Source organism: Lolium perenne, chromosome 7 (genome assembly GCF_019359855.2).
Source record: "Lolium perenne isolate Kyuss_39 chromosome 7, Kyuss_2.0, whole genome shotgun sequence".
NCBI classification, from domain to species: domain Eukaryota; kingdom Viridiplantae; phylum Streptophyta; class Magnoliopsida; order Poales; family Poaceae; genus Lolium; species Lolium perenne.
Window position 1 is genome coordinate 10,341,120 of NC_067250.2, and position 18,772 is coordinate 10,359,891.

The window sequence follows — 18,772 nt, forward strand, 5'->3', positions numbered from 1 at the left end:
ACCCTTGGCTCAAGCCAAGATTGACTCCTTCTCTCTCCCATCCCTCCGCTCAAAACTCAAATGATCAAATCCTTCCATTTAAGGGCCCAAAATTGCAGATAGTACTCCCGTGGGGTCTCCGCTGTATCGCGTAATGGTCAAGATGTGCTGACTTTCCAATGATCAAACTCATGATGATTCAACTTCAACCACTAGTTGGGTGGGGATATGCCGTTTGGGGTTGGGCGTTTGGTCGGTCCAGAATCCAGACAGCACGACTCACAAGCGGTGCACGCGAGCGCACGGTGAAGTGCCAACTGTGGAAGAGTACTCTACCTCGTTCCACTGTCCGTACAGTGGTTCAGATTGGTCCACGAAAATTTGAAGCCAGGTAGTATACGGTAGTTTCAATAATGCAACGGTTTTGATGCAGTTTTTTCATTACATGAAGTACCATATTATTGTTTTCCTTCAAGAAAAAAATACCGGACTAGTTCACGAGACAATTCCGACAATTTAAAGTCAAAAAGAAAAAACTCTACATCCCTAAACTTAATTGCTTATGTTAATTGGAAGAAACAAAAAATAAAAGCAGTTGTGTCTTTCGAATGAAACCAAATAAGCTTTATTAAAATAAGCTGTCTATTATATTTTGACCGGTGGTGATAAACCTTTGTTAATCGAACCTCTTGGCTTGGAAGAAATGAAACCAAAAACAGTGCTTGTGTCTTTTATATGAAACCAAATAAATTTGAGCCATTGTAATTTTGTAATGATCATGTATTGTTTAGGCAATATGACGATTTTGCTGCAGCACGCAACGTTTTTGGAGACGTGTGATTTGTATATATGAAAATTCATGTACGTAGTCTTTTGATTTTGTATCGGATGGTCCAAATACAACCTTTTCGAGACGAATGTGAATTTTGGCCGTCTCAGGGTTGAGCTAGCAGTATTAGAGACAACTATAAGTTTTAGCCGTATTCGGGCTGAGCATATTGGCGGCAAACTTGAATTTTTTTTTAGGGGGCTCGAGTTCAATTGGGCAATAGAGGAAATTATCCTCATTTCCCCGCCCCGGCCCATCTAAACCCTCGCTGCACCGCCGCTCCTCCTCGCGGATGGCCATCCAACTCCGTTGACGGTTGGCTGTCGCTCCTTCCTGCCCGTCCTTTACCCACCGCTGGCCACTCCGGAGCACTTATTTGCTCGCTATGGCGCCTTGTTCGTCATCGATGGCCGCCCTCGTAGATATGTGAATATCCCCATATTTAGAACATCTCGGTAGCTCCTCTGATTATATCCATTTCGGTTTCTTTAGCTGGATTTGTATCCATGTTAATTAGAACCTCTCGGTAGATTCACACTGAGATTCAGTTTTGTCAGTTGACTTGTGAGTGTATTATTTACATGTTTTGCTCGGTCGATTTGTATATCAAGCAGTTAAGTAATATTTCTTGAGATCTCAGTATCACTACGGGAGAGCACAGATGTGCCGACGGCCGTCGTGTGTGCCGACGGCCAAATATCGGGGCCGTCGGCACAGAAGCCTCCGGACCGCGGCGACAAGGATGACCGTCGGCGTTAAAATGGTCGTCGGTACAGGCCGGTTGTGCCGACGGTCACCGTCGGCACAGGACCAGTCTGGCCGTCGGCACAACATTTTGTTTCTTTTTTTTACTACAGACCTGTGCCGACGGTTATACCGTTGGCATAGCTTTTTTCTATTTCTGCACGACAGTCTTCAAAAAAGCATAACTAAATCATTCTAATTGAGAAAAATAAGTATAATATATCAAATTTTGCAGAAAAACAAGATCTATCATAGAAAAATATAAAAAATGGAATATTTCAAATACCTAAACAAATCTTCTTAGAAATGAGCTATAATGTTTGAGGTTTCATGGCTTTCACACACGCCAAAAATGGAAAAATTGTCGCTCGTGGGTCGGATTAGAAATCCGCGTCCGGGGTCTTACTTCCCATCCTAGGGTCCACACACGTGCCAAATATGATCTCGTTTCGGCAAACTATGCCATGCCGAGGCCGTTTCCCATCTTATTTCCCCTGGAATCTATAGAACTCCGGACGTGATAGCCCTTTTCGTGAAAGGTTTTTCAAAATAATTTCCGTATCCCAGTTTTGACAAACGGAATAGTTACTATGACATATAAAATGACGTCACGCGGCTCCGTGGGATTTTTGGACTTCGTTCAAATTGCCATCTGGCCAAAACAGGACCCCCGGGACATGCGGTATCGTCGTACCGGGTGTGCGGGTGCACCCATTCACGAACAAACTAAACGGACAAAAATTAGCACATATAATGATGCGTCGTAGAACTAAAAATAATTTTTCCGGAATTTCTGGAGCGACGGATAGTTCACCCTAGTTCAAATCCGGTCAGTTTCCAGCGGATTCGGCGTGACACCGCCGGAGGCCGCATGGGTTCCCAAAAAGCTAACGAGTGCACATGTCATCTGATAGGTGGTCTACAATCATCGCACGGAGGTTTCACGTCATACTAAAATGCGTCCCATGTAGCTGCTTCACAAATAAAAACCGTTTGGGCACGCTAAAAATGAAAAGATGGTCGTTCGTGGGTCGGATTAGAAATCCGCGTCTGGGGTCTTGCTTCCCATCCTAGGGTCCACACACGTGCCAAATATGACCTTGTTTCGACAAACTATGCCATGCCGAGGCCGTTTCCCACCTCATTTCACCTGAAACCCATAGAACTCCGGACGTGATAGCCCTTTTCATGAAGGGTTTTTTAAAAATAATTGTCGTATCCCAGTTTTGACAAACGGAATAGTTACTATGACATATAAAATGACGCCACCCGGCTCCGTGGGATTTTTTGACTTCGTTAAAAGCCATCTGGTCAAAATGGGGCCCCCGGTACATGCGGTATTGCCGTAACGGGCGTGCGGGTGCACCCATTCGCGAACAAACAAAACGGACAAAAATTAGCAGATATAATGATGCGTCGTTGAACTAAAAACAATTTTTTCGGAATTTCTGGAGCGACGGATAGTTGACCCCTTGTTCAAATCCGGTCACTTTCCAGCGGATTCGGCGGGACACCGCCGGAAGCCACATGGGTTCCCAAAAAGCTAACGCGTGCACATGTCATGTGATAGGTGGTGCGTAGGTGGTATACTATCATCGCACGGAGGTTTCACGTCATACTAAAATGCGCCCCATGTAGCTGCTTCACAAATAAAAACCGTTTGAGCACGCTAAAAATGAAACGATGGCCGTCCGTGGGTCGGATTAGAAATGCGCGTCCGGGGTCTTACTTCCCATCCTAGGGCCCACACACGTGCCAAATATGATCTCGTTTCGGCAAACTATGCCATGCCGAGGTCGTTTCCCACCTCATTTCCCCTGAAATCCATAGAACTCTGGACGTGATAGCCCTTTTCGTGAAGGGTTTTTCAAAATAATTGCCGTATCCCAGTTTTAGCAAACGGAATAGTTACTATGACATATAAAATGACGTCACGCGGCTCCGTGGGATTTTTTGACTTCGTTCAAATTGCCATCTGGCCAAAACAGGACACCCGGGACATGCGATATCGTCGTACCGGGCGTGCGGGTGCACCCATTCACGAACAAACTAAACGGACAAAAATTAGCACATATAATGATGCCTCGTTGAACTAAAAACAATTTTTTCTGAATTTCTGGAGCAACCGATAGTTCACCCCTAGTTCAAATCTGGTCAGTTTTCAGCGGATTCGGCGGGACACCGTCGGAAGACGCATGGGTTCCCAAAAAGCTAACGCATGCACATGTCATGTGATAGGTGGTGCGTAGGTGGTCTACTATCATCGCACGGAGGTTTCACGTCATACTAAAATGCGCCCCATGTAGCTGCTTCACAAATAAAAACAGTTTGGGCACGCTAAAAATTAAAAGATGGATGTCCGTGGGTCGGATTAGAAATCCGCGTCCGGGGTCTTGCTTCCCATCCTAGGGTCCACACATGTGCCAAATATGACCTTGTTCGGCAAACTATGCCATGCCGAGGCCGTTTCCCACCTCATTTTCGATAAAGTCAGTCAAATTTGTACTAGAGGTACTTGATCTAATGCTCATGATTTTTGGGTAAGTTAACTTTGTAGGTTCAAAAGATGATATGGATGTCATATTTTTATTCCTCTAATTTTTCTGATCAATTTAGACATATTATTTGCCAAATTCGCATTTATTGATATTAATTATTCCATATTAAATAAAAAGACAAAAAACCATTTAATTGTTTTTCAAATTCTATATTATTATTATTTATATATATTCATTGTTGTTTACTTAAGTAATTGTTTAGAATTCAAAAATATAGAGGTGTGACATCACAGCCAAAGGGTTAATATGATAGATATGGTAATATTAACATCAAGGTGTCATTTCTTTCATGGAAGCTCATCCGAAGAGAACCAAGAAGTTAAGCGTGCCGGAGCGGGAGTAGTGTGAGGATGGGTGACCAAGTGTGAAGTTTGACCACAAATGCAATTTGACCTAAGATTAAGTGTACTAAGTGTGATTGTGAAAGATTAACAAGTAAAAAAGTAGAAGAAGAAAAGTGAAAAAGAAAAAAATTCAAATTTTTTTTTGAATATTTTTTCGAAAATAAATTTAAAATTTTGAAATACTATGCCGACGGTAAAAACCGTCGGTACAACAATCTGTGCCGACGGTGATTGGGCAGACCCCAACCAGAACTGTGCCGACGACGCTACGACGACGGTCACCGTCAGCACAACCTGTGCCGCCAGCCGTCGGCATACTCCATCTCTCCCGTAGTGTATTGTTTATACCTTGTTTATTCAATGCTCTAGTAAAAACGCTTCATGTTTATACCATGTACTTTGGAAAATGCTTGATATGTACATGTTCTTCTATGTTCATGCCTTCAACAATTGTTGGTTGCATTGAAGTATACTTGATTTTATTAGAGTTTACAGTGGCCATTTGTGTTTGTTGTGTGTGTATCATATGTGCTTGACTGTTAATGCTAGCGGACTCGAAATCACATGACCCATTTTACTTCTGTATTTAAATCTTATGCTTTGGTTTTCTGCGTCACAGATTAAATTTAGGATGCGCAAAAGCACTTGACTCATTTTTTTTTTTAAATCTTATGTTTTCGTTTTGTGTGCCAATTATTAAATTTAGGATGTGATCCTCTGATGGTGATGGCGAACCATGTGATATGCACAAAAAAAATCTTCTGCAATTTAAGTATGGGACACCATGTGATTTGTGTGTCAAATTATATATTATACTTTGGTTCAACCCTCTTTATTTCTATTTGCACTAAGTATGAGGCTACTGATTCTGCCGATGATTATACTTTGCCACCATAGCCAATGAAGAAGGGTGGCATAAGACCATGTCATATGTCCATGTGCATTGTTTGCACATTTGATTTGGTCTCGTAGGCACTCTTTTTACCTTGTGCCGTCTTTATATATGAGGCTTTACATAGATGATCATCCTTAATATGTTTCCCATAGAATGTCTCATTGTATTTTATTTAAAAATCAGTTGATGTTTAATTTAGTTGATGTGGGCTAGTGTTATTTAATTCAGATGGTTTTTACAGAATTATTATTGTATCATTTTTAGACCAAAGGTTAGGTATATCATGACCTCCATCAATCCAATAAGCGGAGTGTCGTTGCAGCCGGATGCCACTAGAAGAAGGTTCTTGTCCATTTGTAAGATCGTTGCACGAGATCAGTGTCTATCAACCTTCCTACATGGAACAAAATATATCACTCTCCTCATGCCGATCTGAGATCCTCAGACACTTCGTCATCCGGGTGAGGACAAGAAGCCTCTTGAGTGTGGGGCCTATTTGGGTTGCTGGCAAGGCCTGGAAGCAAAGGAAGACTAAGATCTTGAGGGAGTACATGCATAACAATATCACACCTTTTGCCAAGTACCTGCAGATCTCCGAAGAATAATGGGCTGAGTTTGTGTTGGCCAATGCTGCAAACTAGTTATATGTGACTTGCATTGCATGCATGTTAGAAGTGTCGATTGTAGTTCGGAACTGTATGTCCTTGTTCCAAAGCTTATACGTACTTGTTAATTCTAGCTAGTTCGGATCTATATGTTGTGATGCAATCTGTGACTTGCGGCATATATCTCTGCACCTCCTATTATCTTATATTGCTTAAATAATATGTGCAGGCGCAATTACTGCTTGAATACTGCATATAGCCAGATTTCTGAACTTTTCGGTATCCTCTGAATATTACCATTCTGTCGCAACAATGTGGGACGGAGAGAAAACTTTTTAAACTTAAGGCCTTAGCCCTGCTTTAAATTAATAAAGCAACGACACATACAGAGTTATGAGTTATGCAACACACTGAGCCACCGCTCCCAAAACCACACCATCGACCAGAACAGCGAGTACCCGCTCAACCACGACACAAAGCCTACCAGGTCCCCAGACCGAGCCACACACCACAGGATAGAGTACAACATAACATATCCAGAGAGCACACGAACACACACACTCTGCCCAGGTACATGGCGATGTCATATCACCGCCGGCGCCGCCAACTCCGCATGAAGCCTCCGCAGGGTCTCCATCGCCGCGTCCAGCAGCCCTCTATCCTTCCACTTCACCAGCATCCGCCATTGCTGCATGTAAATGATCATTTTGTACAAGGCATCAGCCGGTTTGCCAATAAGAACACCCTCCATAGTAAGCTTATTACGAATATTCCATAACGTCCAAGCTAACGCCGCGAAGGAAAACCAAACGATCCTCCTATACGCCCCGGATAAGCCATGCGATATAGCAAGGAAATCCCCTACCCCGGCAGGGTTCCACGAGCAATGCAGGAGTTCCCTAACTCCCGCCCACAGAAAACGCGCCAAGGAACACTTGAAAACAATATGATCACAGTCCTCAGGCTCGCCACATAAGGAGCAAAGCCCATTGGACGGACCTCTCCGTTTGGCCACCTGCAGCGAGCACGGTAGTTTGCCCCAGAGGAGCTGCCACAGGAACACTCTAATCCTGGGAGGCACCCTCGTCCTCCAGACTTCCCTAAAATGTGTGACTGCAGCTCCCTGCGACAGCCTACAGTAGATGGACTTGGTGGAGAACTCCGCTGATGGTTCCAAGTGCCAAGATATCAAATCGTCCCCTTCACTTGCCTGAGTAAAGTCCAGCTCCCTAGTCAGGTTCTCCCATTCAACCGCCTCTGCTAGAGAAAAGGGTCGGCGAAACCTCAAGCGCCACCCCAAACCATCCCTGGCCCCGGATACTGTAATAAAAGGAGAATCACAGCAGCTGAAAAGCACCGGGTATCTATCCCTCAGGGGAGAGGTGCCCAGCCACCAATCCAGCCAAAAGAAAGTCCGTCTCCCATTCTGGACACTGTGCTTCGCACCAAGCTTGAAGTACCATTTGACTTTCTGGATAGAGTTCCAGAATTGCGATCCCTTAGTCGGTACTAGAGGTGAGAAGAGATCATGGTCCCGGAGGTATTTCGCCCTAATCAAGTCCGCCCAGAGACCTTCGGCATTATGATAAAGCTTCCACACCCATCTAAGCATAAGAGCGATGTTCATATGCCTGGTATTGAGGATCCCCAGACCCCCAACAGCCTTAGGACGACATACCGTTGCCCAGTCAACCATGTGGTACTTACGTTTCTCTCCCACTCCTTCCCAAAAGAAGCGGGAGCGGACCTTGTCGAAAACCGCATGCGTTGAATCGAAGAGCATAAACAAGCTCATAGCAAACAGCGGTAGACTCGACAGGCAGGAGTTAGTCAACTCCAAGCGCCCTGCTGAAGCCAAAAAGGTCCCCTGCCATGGGTCGACCCGTTTGGCAACTTTGGTTGTAAGAAACTCCCAGTCCGAGGCTCGAAGCGTCTTATCACTCAGAGGCAGACCCAGGTACTTAATGGGGAATTTTCCCAACCGGCAGTTAAGGAGCCGAGCTACCCGCTCCTGCTCCAAGGAGGTGGTCCCAACCACCACAACCTCACTTTTGGCTAGATTAAGCTTCAGACCGGACATCAGCTCGAAGCTAAGTAGAACGAGCTTCAGGTTGGCAATCCCTTCGTCTGTCGGCTCGATCATCACCATAGTATCATCCGCATACTGCAAGTGAGTGACTCCCCCTGGAATCAGGTGGCTCACTAAACCCCGGATATGCCCAGCCTCCTTAGCTCTTGCCAGCATGGCCGCCAAGGCGTCGACCATGAAGTCAAAGAGAATGGGAGACAACGGGTCTCCCTGTCTGACCCCCCTCGCGTTCCGGAAGAAGGGGCCGATCTCCCCGTTAACATTTACCGCCGTTTGGCCACCCGAGACCAATTGCATAAGGCGATGAACCATAGTGGACGAAAAGCCTTTCCGAAGAAGGACTTCACGCAGAAAATCCCAGTCGACCCGATCATAGGCCTTTTCAAAATCCAGTTTGAGAAAGAGGCCCCCTAGCCTTTTAGCACGGAGCTCATGTGCAATCTCATGTAAGGCCAACACGCCCTCGTGAAGGGCCCTACCTTTAATAAAAGCCGTTTGGGAGCGATCTATCGTTCTATGAGCTAACGGTGCAAGACGAGTCGCGTACGCCTTCGACACAAATTTAAAAATCACATTGATAAGAGCAATAGGACGGTACTGCTTGATAGAATCTGCACCTTTAACTTTAGGAATCAAAGTAAGGATCCCGAAATTCAGCCGAGAAATATCCACCCTCCCTAGGGCGAAATCGTTAAGAATCTGAAAAACAAGGGGTCTCAAGGTTCCCCAAAACCTTTGAAAAAACGCAACTGGCAGGCCGTCCGGCCCCGGTGCCGAGTCCACTTTCATGTCATGAAGAATCCCATCAAGCTCCTCGAGCGTAAACGACCTTTCTAGGTCATAGTTCTCCTCGTCGGAAATACGTTTGTCATCCGGCCACAAATTTTGCGCTAGGGTGAAGGCCCTAGCTTCACCAGCTGACCCCATCAGTTGGCGGTAGAAGTCGTAGACATGTCCCATAATAGCCGTCTGATCCGTAAGTTCCCCCCGGTCCGAAATCAGACGAGGAATCCCACATTTCCGCCGACGCCCGTTGGCAATCGCGTGGAAATAGGCCGTGCAAGCGTCCCCTTTAAGGAGCCACTGCACGCGACTGCGCTGTCGCCAGTACTCTTCCTCTAAAGAGTCCAGCAAAACCACCTGATCTTCAAGATGGTAGCGAAAGGCCCATCCTTCCTCATCTAAACCTGATGAGTCCGCGACAACATCGAGCGCCGCAACCTGAGCCAGCAGCCCAGCTTTGCGGTCTCTCTTTTCCTTCCCTAGGTTCGTTCCCCATCCCTTGAGGAATTGACGCGTCAGTCTGGCCACACACATCCAGAGTTCAATCGAACCCCTATGCGGCCCAAAGTCTGACAGGAAAGAGCCTAGTTTCCCCTGAACTAGGTCCAAAAAACCCGGAACACCGAACCACCAAGTTTGAAAGATGAACCTGGAGGGTCGACACCGCTCATCCTCTCCGCTCTTAAGTAGCAGCGGAGTGTGATCCGAGCCAATCCGAGTGATGGCGGTGAGTGAGCAGAGCGGGAACCAGGCCTCCCAGGCCGGGGACACAAAAACTCTATCCAACACACATCTCACCGGAGACAACTGTTTGTTAGTCCAAGTATAGCGCGCCCCAGCCCTTGCCACCTCCCTTAGAGACAGGTTGGCTATCGCGTCATTAAACCTATGAACCCGAGGCCAATTGATATTGGCATTATTCTTATCCCCGGCCCGCCGGATCAAATTGAAATCCCCACCCAACACCACCGGGTCCTGATACGAGCTGACCTCCCTAACCAGCTCATTCAGAAACTCCTCAGTACGCTGATGATCTGCAGGTCCATAGACCAGCATAAACCACCACTTCTGATTGGTTCTTCTTTGAAGAAGATGGGCACTAAGGTAGAAGGTGCCCTTCCTCCAAACCCCAACCTCAAAAGTCTCATCCCGGAAACCCAGCAATAGGCCTCCCGAGTGTCCTATCGCTGGCAACCAATTCCAGTTGAATTGGCCGCCGACTTCTAGCCTCCTGAGCTCAGAAGCCGAGAAATCCTGACGAATAGTCTCTTGGAGACCCACGACATCTACCTTTTCAGATCGCAGATAATCTAACATTTGGGTCCGGCGGCCGCTAGCCCCAAAACCGCGGATGTTATATATGAGGCCTTTCATTGCAAACCTGCCCGTTTCCCCCGTCCCTTTCGGGTCGACAGCATTGGCCGCTTCGCGCTCGCATGCTTGGGCTTGCTTCGAACACCGGGAGCTACTCCGCACGGGCTCCCCAGCCCAGGATCCTCAACCAACAATGGCGCCTCTTGCGCCGCTGCCTCCCTGGCAGCCGCAAGCTGTACTTCCTTCTCCCTCTTAAGAGCAGCTTCCGCAATAGAGGCCTGGGCCAGCTCCCTAGCTCGCACCAAGTCCAAAATCTCACTCGGCGAGCCCCGGCTCGGGTTGAAAATAATGCAGCTATCCACTAAGACATGAGCAAGCTTATCATTGGGGAGAGAGACCAGAGAGGTGGGAGGAGGCGTACCTGAGTCCAGGTTCTTGTCGGCGGCGAGCTTCTTGGCCTTCTCGAGCACCGAAAGGTTGGCCGCCGCCTTGGAGTGTCTTGAGCTCTTCCTCACGGACAGCGGGTTGTCCTTCTTCTTCTTGAGCGCCCTGGAGTACGTCGCCGCCAGCTTCCCCATCGCCTTCTCCGACTCCGCTGCCCCCGCCGGCACCACGCCGCCGACAGGTGGCGACAGCACCATGTGGTTCGGCGAGGCCGGCAGCTCCCCGTCACCGCCACCCGCACCCACGGACAAGTCATCGTCGCCAACACCGTCACCCGAGAGCTGCCCCGGCTCCCCCACCGAAGCCGCAGCCGGCCCAGGGTCCAGCCCCATGTCCACACTTCCTTCCGGAGCCGGGTCCGAGACTTGGGAGTCCGTCGACAGCTCCGCAGGCCGGGGGGGGGACGCAGCGGGCACCATGAGCGAGCGAGGCTGGCGGAAGGACGCCAGCACATCGCCGGTCCCCAAGTTCGACCCATACTCATCAAGGAACCTGAGGCGTGACTCCGTCCCTCCCAGCGGAGGAGCGCTGTGGTACCCCCCAGCACCCTGCCCACCTCCGCGCACTTCCTGCGCGTGCTCCTTTCCCTTGGAAGCATCCTGCGACTTCTCTGCCACCGCCTTGTTCCTCTTCTCCGTATCCTTCTTCCCAAGATCATTCCATTCTTCCTCGGAGGGAGAGAGGTCGTCATAGTCCTCATCGTCTTGGTCATCGTCCCCCGGTGGCGACGGAGCGGGGGCCGGCCCCGAAGAGTTGCCTCCACTCCGACCGCCCAGCTCAGCCCGCACCGAGATGTCGTAGCCTTCCCCATTCACCACGAGCTGCACAGTGCCCTTGACCCTCTCTGGGAACCTGCACTGGAACCGCATGCGGATGGGCTCCGTGCGGAACTTGCGGAGTGACAGCTCGTCCACCTCCAAGGGGCGGCCGATCAGCACCATCGCCGCCATCAGACGGTCCACCTCCATCAAGTCCTCCGGAACGCCGGACAGCTGTACCCAAACAGATGGCAGGCTCAGCGATGGTTTGGGGCTAAGGAAAGCCTCCCTTATGGCCACCTCCACCTTGTTGATAGGTAGGAACAGCTTGCCATGCCTCGTTCCCATACGAAGCGTGGCCTGAGACGGGAAGCACACGGAGAACTCCGTCTCCGAGAGGCGGCAGACCTGCCAGTCCCACAACTCGTCCACCAAGTCCTTGAGCTCATCCGAGAGCTGAACCGGCGAGAGAGGGGTGCCCTTGAACTTGATGACTGCGGAGAAAGTCTCCCCATTGCTCTTCCCCTTGATCGGATCCACCTCAATCGCAAAGAAACCAGCCCCGGCAATGGCATGCCCCATGGTCTGCAAGCGTAGGAACTTGCCGCGGGACGTGCAGTTCGCCGACGCATGCCCCTCCCCGCCACAGATCACGCAAATTGGCTCGAATGTGCACGTAGATTGAAAGTGCCCCGGGCGCCCACATTTGAAACATTCAGCACCCGACGCGGCTCCCGCCGGTAAGGCCGTCCCTGCCTTCCCCTTGAGCTTGCTAGTGCCAACCTTCCCAGCTGCCGGCCCCTGCCTGGCAGGATTCTTGGCCCTGCCGTCGTCCGTCGGACGTCGCTGCGCCCTCTCCTCACGTCGCTGCTGAGCTTGCCACCAGGCCGGGGGCTGGACCCAGCCCTCCTGCTGCTGAGAGCCTCCACTGCCTCCGCCACCGAAACCGAAACCCTGGCCATCGAAGCGCTGCGCCGAATGGCCGCTTCCTCCCTGGAAGTAGCCACCCGAGCCGCCCGAGCCATCCGCCCTGGACTGACCCGAGCCACCGCCTCCGCCATCCTGCCGATAGGCACCACCGCCGCCGCCACCGAAGCCCTCCTGACGGTAAGAGCCACCGCCGCCGCCGCCCCCCTCCTGGCGGAAGGGGCCACCACCGCCGCCCCCCTCCTGCCGGAAGGGGCCACCACCGCCGCTGCCCCCTTCCTGACGGAAGGAGCCGCCGCCGCCGTTGCCACCCTCCTGGCGGTAGGGGCCGAAGTTGTTGCTGCTCTCTGGCGAAAGGGGCCGCCGCCGCCTTCCTGCCGCCGACCCCCTTCGGCCCCGCCTGGGCCATGGCCGTGACCTTGCCAGTTGCCTGCGCCCCAACGCCCGCCGCTCTGCTCCTTCCTGTAGCTCCCGCCACCGCCGGAGCTCCCACCTTCCTGCCAGAAACTGCTTCCGCCACCAAATCCGCCGCCACCCCCCTCCTGACGCCGCCCCTCACCACCCTCGGCGTCGAGCCGGCGTTTGTTGCGGCCGTCCTCGCCCATCGCCGTCACCTCCGCAAAGGAACGGAGAAGTGCAGGTGGATTAGATGGGCGGATGACGAACTTGGATTGTCGAGAGAAGCGCCGCCGCACCTCTTCTCCTCTGGCTAGAAACCCTAAACTCGGATCAGAAACGCCCTTTGGCATCCACAGCCAGCGTTTAAGCCCGATGGAAGCCCCTTCCAGGCCCGTAGGGCAAGAGAGCGAAGAGGCCCGAGAGGCCGTCGACGGCCCACGGCCCCTGGACGATCTGGCAGAGCGGGGAAAGTCTTCCGAGCCCAAGACGGCCTCCCCGGCGGGCCGGCCCACGTCCAGCCCACCGGACGGGCGCGGGGGCACCGTCCCTGCGCGTTCACCACCCGCACCACCGGCGCGTCCCACGACAGCGCCCGGCGCCGCCGCCGCAACATCCGCCCGCCCCGCCGACTGTCCCCCAAGACTGCCGCGGAGCTCGACGGAGAAGACAGCGGCCGCAAGAACCTACGGCCCCGCCGCCAGGAGACGTCGCCCAGTCTACCGAATCTGGAGCCCTGGACCGACGCGAAACGCGAACCCTTGCCGCCGGGCGCAAAGGCCCGCCGTCGACGGTGGCGGAGGGAGCCCCCGAGCTCCTCCGCCCGCTGGATAAAACCAGCTAAGGTGACCGGGGTCGTCGTCCCCCGACGCCCCTCCGACGAGGAGGAGTCCCCAGATCCCACCTCCAAGTCCTCGAGGATCTGGCCAACCCCATCGTCCTCATCGCCGACCTCCGACAGCACCCAGAAGCGGCCAAAGCTCCGCCCCATGCCCTCGCCGGGGGACGGAACAGAGCAGAAAGACCCGGCCCTGGTCGCCGGCGGGGGCGAGCGGGCCGCCGTCGCCCCGCCATCGCCATTCAAAACGCCTACCCCTGTCCGTACACCCATTATTGTTTCACACACCTTCCAATGTATCACGGAGAGAAAACTCGAACCCTACGAATGTTATCGCCAGTTAAAAATAAAAGCCGTCTCAAGAGTCATACAAATAGAGTCGGCCATGAATAACAAGAGTCTCTGATAGTCACACTACTGGATCTGGGCGATAATAAAAGCCGTCTTCGGTTGACAAGCTAGAAGAGATGCTATTTTTTGCCGTCTGAGAGCTTGGGTACTAGAGCCACTGTCTCAAACCGGGTCTAATCTTAACCTTATTAGAGACCATGGACGAGAGTCGGATGAGTAAATCGGCTCTGGACTGCGTACGAAAACCAGTTCTAGTGGTGGGTTTTGTACTAGTGGAAGTTCCGCGGTTGTAAGTGCAAACTTAGTAAAAGTAAGGTAAACAAAAATCAGGTTTATAGCCATACATTCTAGGGGAAACCAGGAAACCGAGAAGAAAACAAACGAAATGGATTAGGTGGTGAGACAGGGGCCGGGGGGATCACGATTTTTCGTTTTAACAGCAAATACGCTTTCTGAATATGGGTTCCATATTCAGTGCCTTTTTCTGAATCATGATCCAGACTAGAACGGGGAATGTAGTTCCTTTTCAGGCTAGAATGTTGCAAGGAAGAGCATGGAACGCACTTCCCTATTTCAGAAAGCCCTTTTTTGTTTTCTCAAAATCAAATTTAGAAAAATATCGAATTACAGTACCAAATGCATGTGCTATAAAAAAATATACTTCTTGATGGATGTACACATTGATTTTTCATCGTGAGTGACAAACTGACAATAGCCCAGTCGACTTAGAAATGATTATTTCGCTGTGAACTGTAAATAAATGTCAGATCAAGACTCTAACCCTTTCCTTTGCAGGTATCATGAAGTTTGATTGCGGTTGTAAGGGTTTGTTTGGATTCAGCCCATGCACGCCCTGCCAAATCGTGGGCGTGCCAAATATGTGGCGAACGATTTCGCCGCCCTGGTCTGGCCAAGCCATGGGCTGAAAAAGTAAAGGGGTGACCAAATAATTGGAAAGGCGAAGGAACATTGGCTTCCATCCAAACGAATACCCCGATCCTGAGTCAACGCCAAAATATTGGATCGGCAGTTGTTGGATACAATCCAAACAGACCCTAAGTGCCAACTTAGTAATAGTTACTTCTTGCTTGCCTTGGAGCAGCAATAATATTTTAAGTAAAAGTAAACAAAAGTTGGGTTTATAATCCAAAAAAATTTAAGGGGAAAACATGAAATCAAGAAAAAGGCAAACCAAAAGGATGTGGGGAGGCAGGGACAGGGGTAGTCAGGACTGTGCCTTTTTCTTCCAATCGGCCTTCAAAATTCTAATAATCGATAGCTTGTACTGTAGGCAAAGCATGCATGATCAGCAGTGTTTCCTCCACCCTGGACCAAGCCTCGCATCGCATGCATGCCAAAAACGGTGGCCGGCTGCTAGATTTCATTTAAGCGCGCCATTACTGATCGTTCGCGCTGCGTCTCTAGGTGCTTAATTAGTACTCGGTTCAATTCAATGACGGTGAGCCTCTAGGTACAGGAGTACAGTACAATTATCATCGAAGACAATTAAGAAATGGCTACGGTGAGCCTTACGCCAATTAGAGAAAAAAAGCTAATCGTGGAGCAGGCAATGACGAATCAATGATCAGGGCAGTGCCTCGGTTCAATTCAATTCGTCGCGGATTGGCCCGGCCGATCGGGAGCGCATTGCTCCATCGACCGCTGCTTTGCAGAAACAAAATTGCAGGTGGGCGATGGAGATGGCTCCATGCACAAAATGCTAGCTACGTATACATCGCCTCTGTTTGTCTCGACCGACGCCCAACTAACTAAACTCTCCTCCGCGAACGATCGTGTCAGGACCATAGACAAGTCCAGCACAGTCAGTGTCTGTGCAATATAGACTGAAGATGCTAGTGGGAGAGAGCGTTTAGAGCATTCTACACTTTTCGATCACCGTGCCTCGCGTTTGATATTCTTGCATAAGATTTACGCTACAATGTCTGTGAAGATCGAGCACGCAAATGCACTCTGGGAGCAAAACGTTGGCTACAGATATTAGCAAGGAAAAGTTGTGTGTTCTTCTGAACTCTGACAACAAGAAGATGTCGGTGATGAGCGGCACCGATAGTCGGGGTATTGGAATTGGCCTGACGAGTGACGATGGCGTCGGCCATGGCGCAACTAGGTAGCTAGTTAATGGCACCCGAATAGGTTGGTTAATTTGGGTTTGGTGGCCTGGGTCCGGTCCGGCAATGGCCTTAACACAGGTCTTGCCCAGAGGCCAGAAGTACACTGCCCTACAAGCTGCTTGCCCTACACAGCACGACGTGTCAAAACACTTGTCCTACACTGCGTGTGGAGTTGACAAGTAGACACAGTAGGACACTGCTCCTTCTTCAAGAGTCGGACGAGCCCATGAGTAGACCTGCCGGTCTAGCCGCCTGGGTGTCACCGCCAAAATAAACGTCGACTTGTCCTAGGAAAATTAGGTAGGCCAAACTGTTTGGAATCTAGTTGAGGGCGATTTACATAAAAATAACTATTTGTGGAAAAAAATGCACGAACACCAAACTATTTCACGCCTCTAACCCTTTTGTGTGACGTCCTTGCGAAGAGCGCCACACCTGTCTATGTGGCGCACGTGGAGCGACGCCACACGTTGTCGGTTGGCAATCTCGAGCCGCCACGTATGAAAGAATATGTGGCGCCCTTGCGAAAGGAGCCACTTAAAAGGGTTAGAAGCGTGAAATAGTTTGCCTGGAAGATCGTTTCGTGCAATTCTTACCCAAAATGGTTATTTTTGTGTAAATTGCCGTTCAGGAAACCAAGATATTTTTCGCTACTCCAAAATGGTGTTTTCTTCGAGATATCGTTTTGAGTTTTGACTCCCGCCATTTGGAGTTTGGAATCGAAGAATTTCATCTGTGATTATGAGAATCAACTAGTTTGCCCGCCACGAACCTGGTACCAGAATTGAGTTGAGAATTTCATGGAATTCAACCCGTGCATGATCTCAATTCCTCTTGGTACCTTGTCATTTATGTGGATTTGCTAAATAAAATGGTATCATAAATTTTATTTCATTTGGACCAGATGAAATGAAACGAGGGGTGCCAAACGAGCTCTAAATGTTTTCTTGTGCTCCGACTCTCGGCCGTATTCACCGAGACACGTACTGCTTCCACGACCCTTCCACGATCCGGCGCAAGAAGTTAAGTTTGCAATTGTTGAGCGGCGAAAATCCAACTAGTTACTGCTCCGGAGCACATGCTACTTCTACAAATCCTGGAAAGATTTTCTTGTTGCAGAGCATTCTACTCACTGCAACATTCGAAAAGAGAAATAACACGTGCTTTGTAAAAGCTAGCGCTGCCAAGAACAGCCTAGTGTTACTCACACCTTACACTGAAATAGATGCCCGCTTCCTTTTGTTTATTTTGCATTGCAGCAATCAGTATGAATTCTCGTTAGTGCAGGACGAAGAATAAATGGTTGTTATGCTATTCATGCCAAGTTAACGGCAGGCCGTGCTTGTCTTCATCTACGAGACTAGCGAGCTACTACTGATTTCTCCCTCCAAATATAGGAAGCCCACCGGAACCTAATTGTGGTCACTGATACTACTAGATATTTATAGCTGAAAGTGACCCACTGTAGTCTGTAGCGTAGTATATATAATGTAGAATAACACATGCTCAGGTTCCAAAACTTCTGCAGCTAACACCACAAACACTTCTTTTAGGAAAGCGGTTAGTGAGGTATTGACTGTAAATACTCGTCAGTTAGAACTACACATACTAACAAGTAATTTCCTATTGAGAAGCTGTTTATGGCCCAAAAAGGGCAATGTGTAAACTTGGAGAAGGTAGCCGTGCACCTCTCTCTCCATCATGTCTTCTGTACTAGTATATGATTAAGATTAAGAATAGGAACAGGTTGCATATGCTTAAGTCCTACCAAACGCACATTTGGATCTCACTATACAGAAGCATTAGGATGGCCTGTGCAGAGGAGTAGTACATATGGAGTTTAAAAATGGAGCACACTTGATTAGAAAAGCTCGGTGTACTACACAATGTAAACAACACTTTATTAGTATATGGTGGTCACAAGTCACCACCACGTCTCGTTATTTTGTTGCCAGAGAGCACATCACCTTCATGGCATAGAATAGGGGCTGCTTACCAGAATGTGCATGCGCCTCAAGGATGGATATCGTGTAACATCAAAAAGCCTATTCGCAGTCACAAGAATGGCCAAAGGACATTAGGTACATCAAGACCCCATTTCGCAGTCATAAGAATGGACAGGGGGCATTAGGTGCATCAAACATGATGTTCATCAGAGTATATATCTAGGTAGAGGACTTCCGGATTATCTCACGGGTCACTGCATGGACCGTGTTCACAAGTAAGCACGGAAACACGCCTCCTAATGCTTTAACAATCTAATAGGCAATCATCTTTTGGCTTAGCTAGTATGGTAGTTTTCTATGCCAAGTAGAGTGATCATTTATGAGTTGTCACTGGACAGATAACAGCAGATTTCTTTACCTTCCATCAAGAGAGTAGATTACCAAATTAGTAAAGGATAGTTAGGTCCTTCCACTCTGGCAAGGTAAAGCAGAAGTGGGGCTTTCGTGCTTTTGATTTCAATTCATTTTTATTTCTTGGAGGCGCCACTTCTTCTCTGTTGCTAAGCTGCGGTCTTCAATAGACACAATTTTCCTATACCTACAAGAAGAAGCTTTATTCCAATTTCCAACAGCATGCAACATTTCCCCTAGTACTTTTCACTGGTTGAAGATTCTTCCGTGATAAATAAATGGTGCCTATTTCTCTTCTGCCCTCTCTGTTTCAGCTAAAAAGAACTTCTCTTAGCTGGCATTCCTCCCATGGTTAATGGGTAGCCAATCCACAAATTCTGTATATTGAAGTGTTTGTTGTACAAGCAGTCGGTGTGATGTGCAAGCTCA

At 49.4% G+C, this 18,772-nt stretch overlaps 1 protein-coding gene across 1 annotated transcript; it reads right to left on the minus strand.

The window, feature by feature from the left end:
* Nucleotides 1-6,304: 6,304 nt before the first annotated feature.
* LOC127311461 (uncharacterized) lies at nt 6,305-12,678 on the minus strand. The gene is made up of 3 exons (XM_051341887.2): nt 12,670-12,678; nt 10,562-12,584; nt 6,305-6,642 (listed from the first exon to the last, which is right to left on the minus strand). The coding sequence occupies exons 1-3, from the start codon at nt 12,676-12,678 to the stop codon at nt 6,611-6,613; spliced, it is 2,064 nt and encodes a 687-aa protein (XP_051197847.2). The 3' UTR covers nt 6,305-6,610.
* Between the last annotated feature and the right edge of the window lie 6,094 nt (nt 12,679-18,772).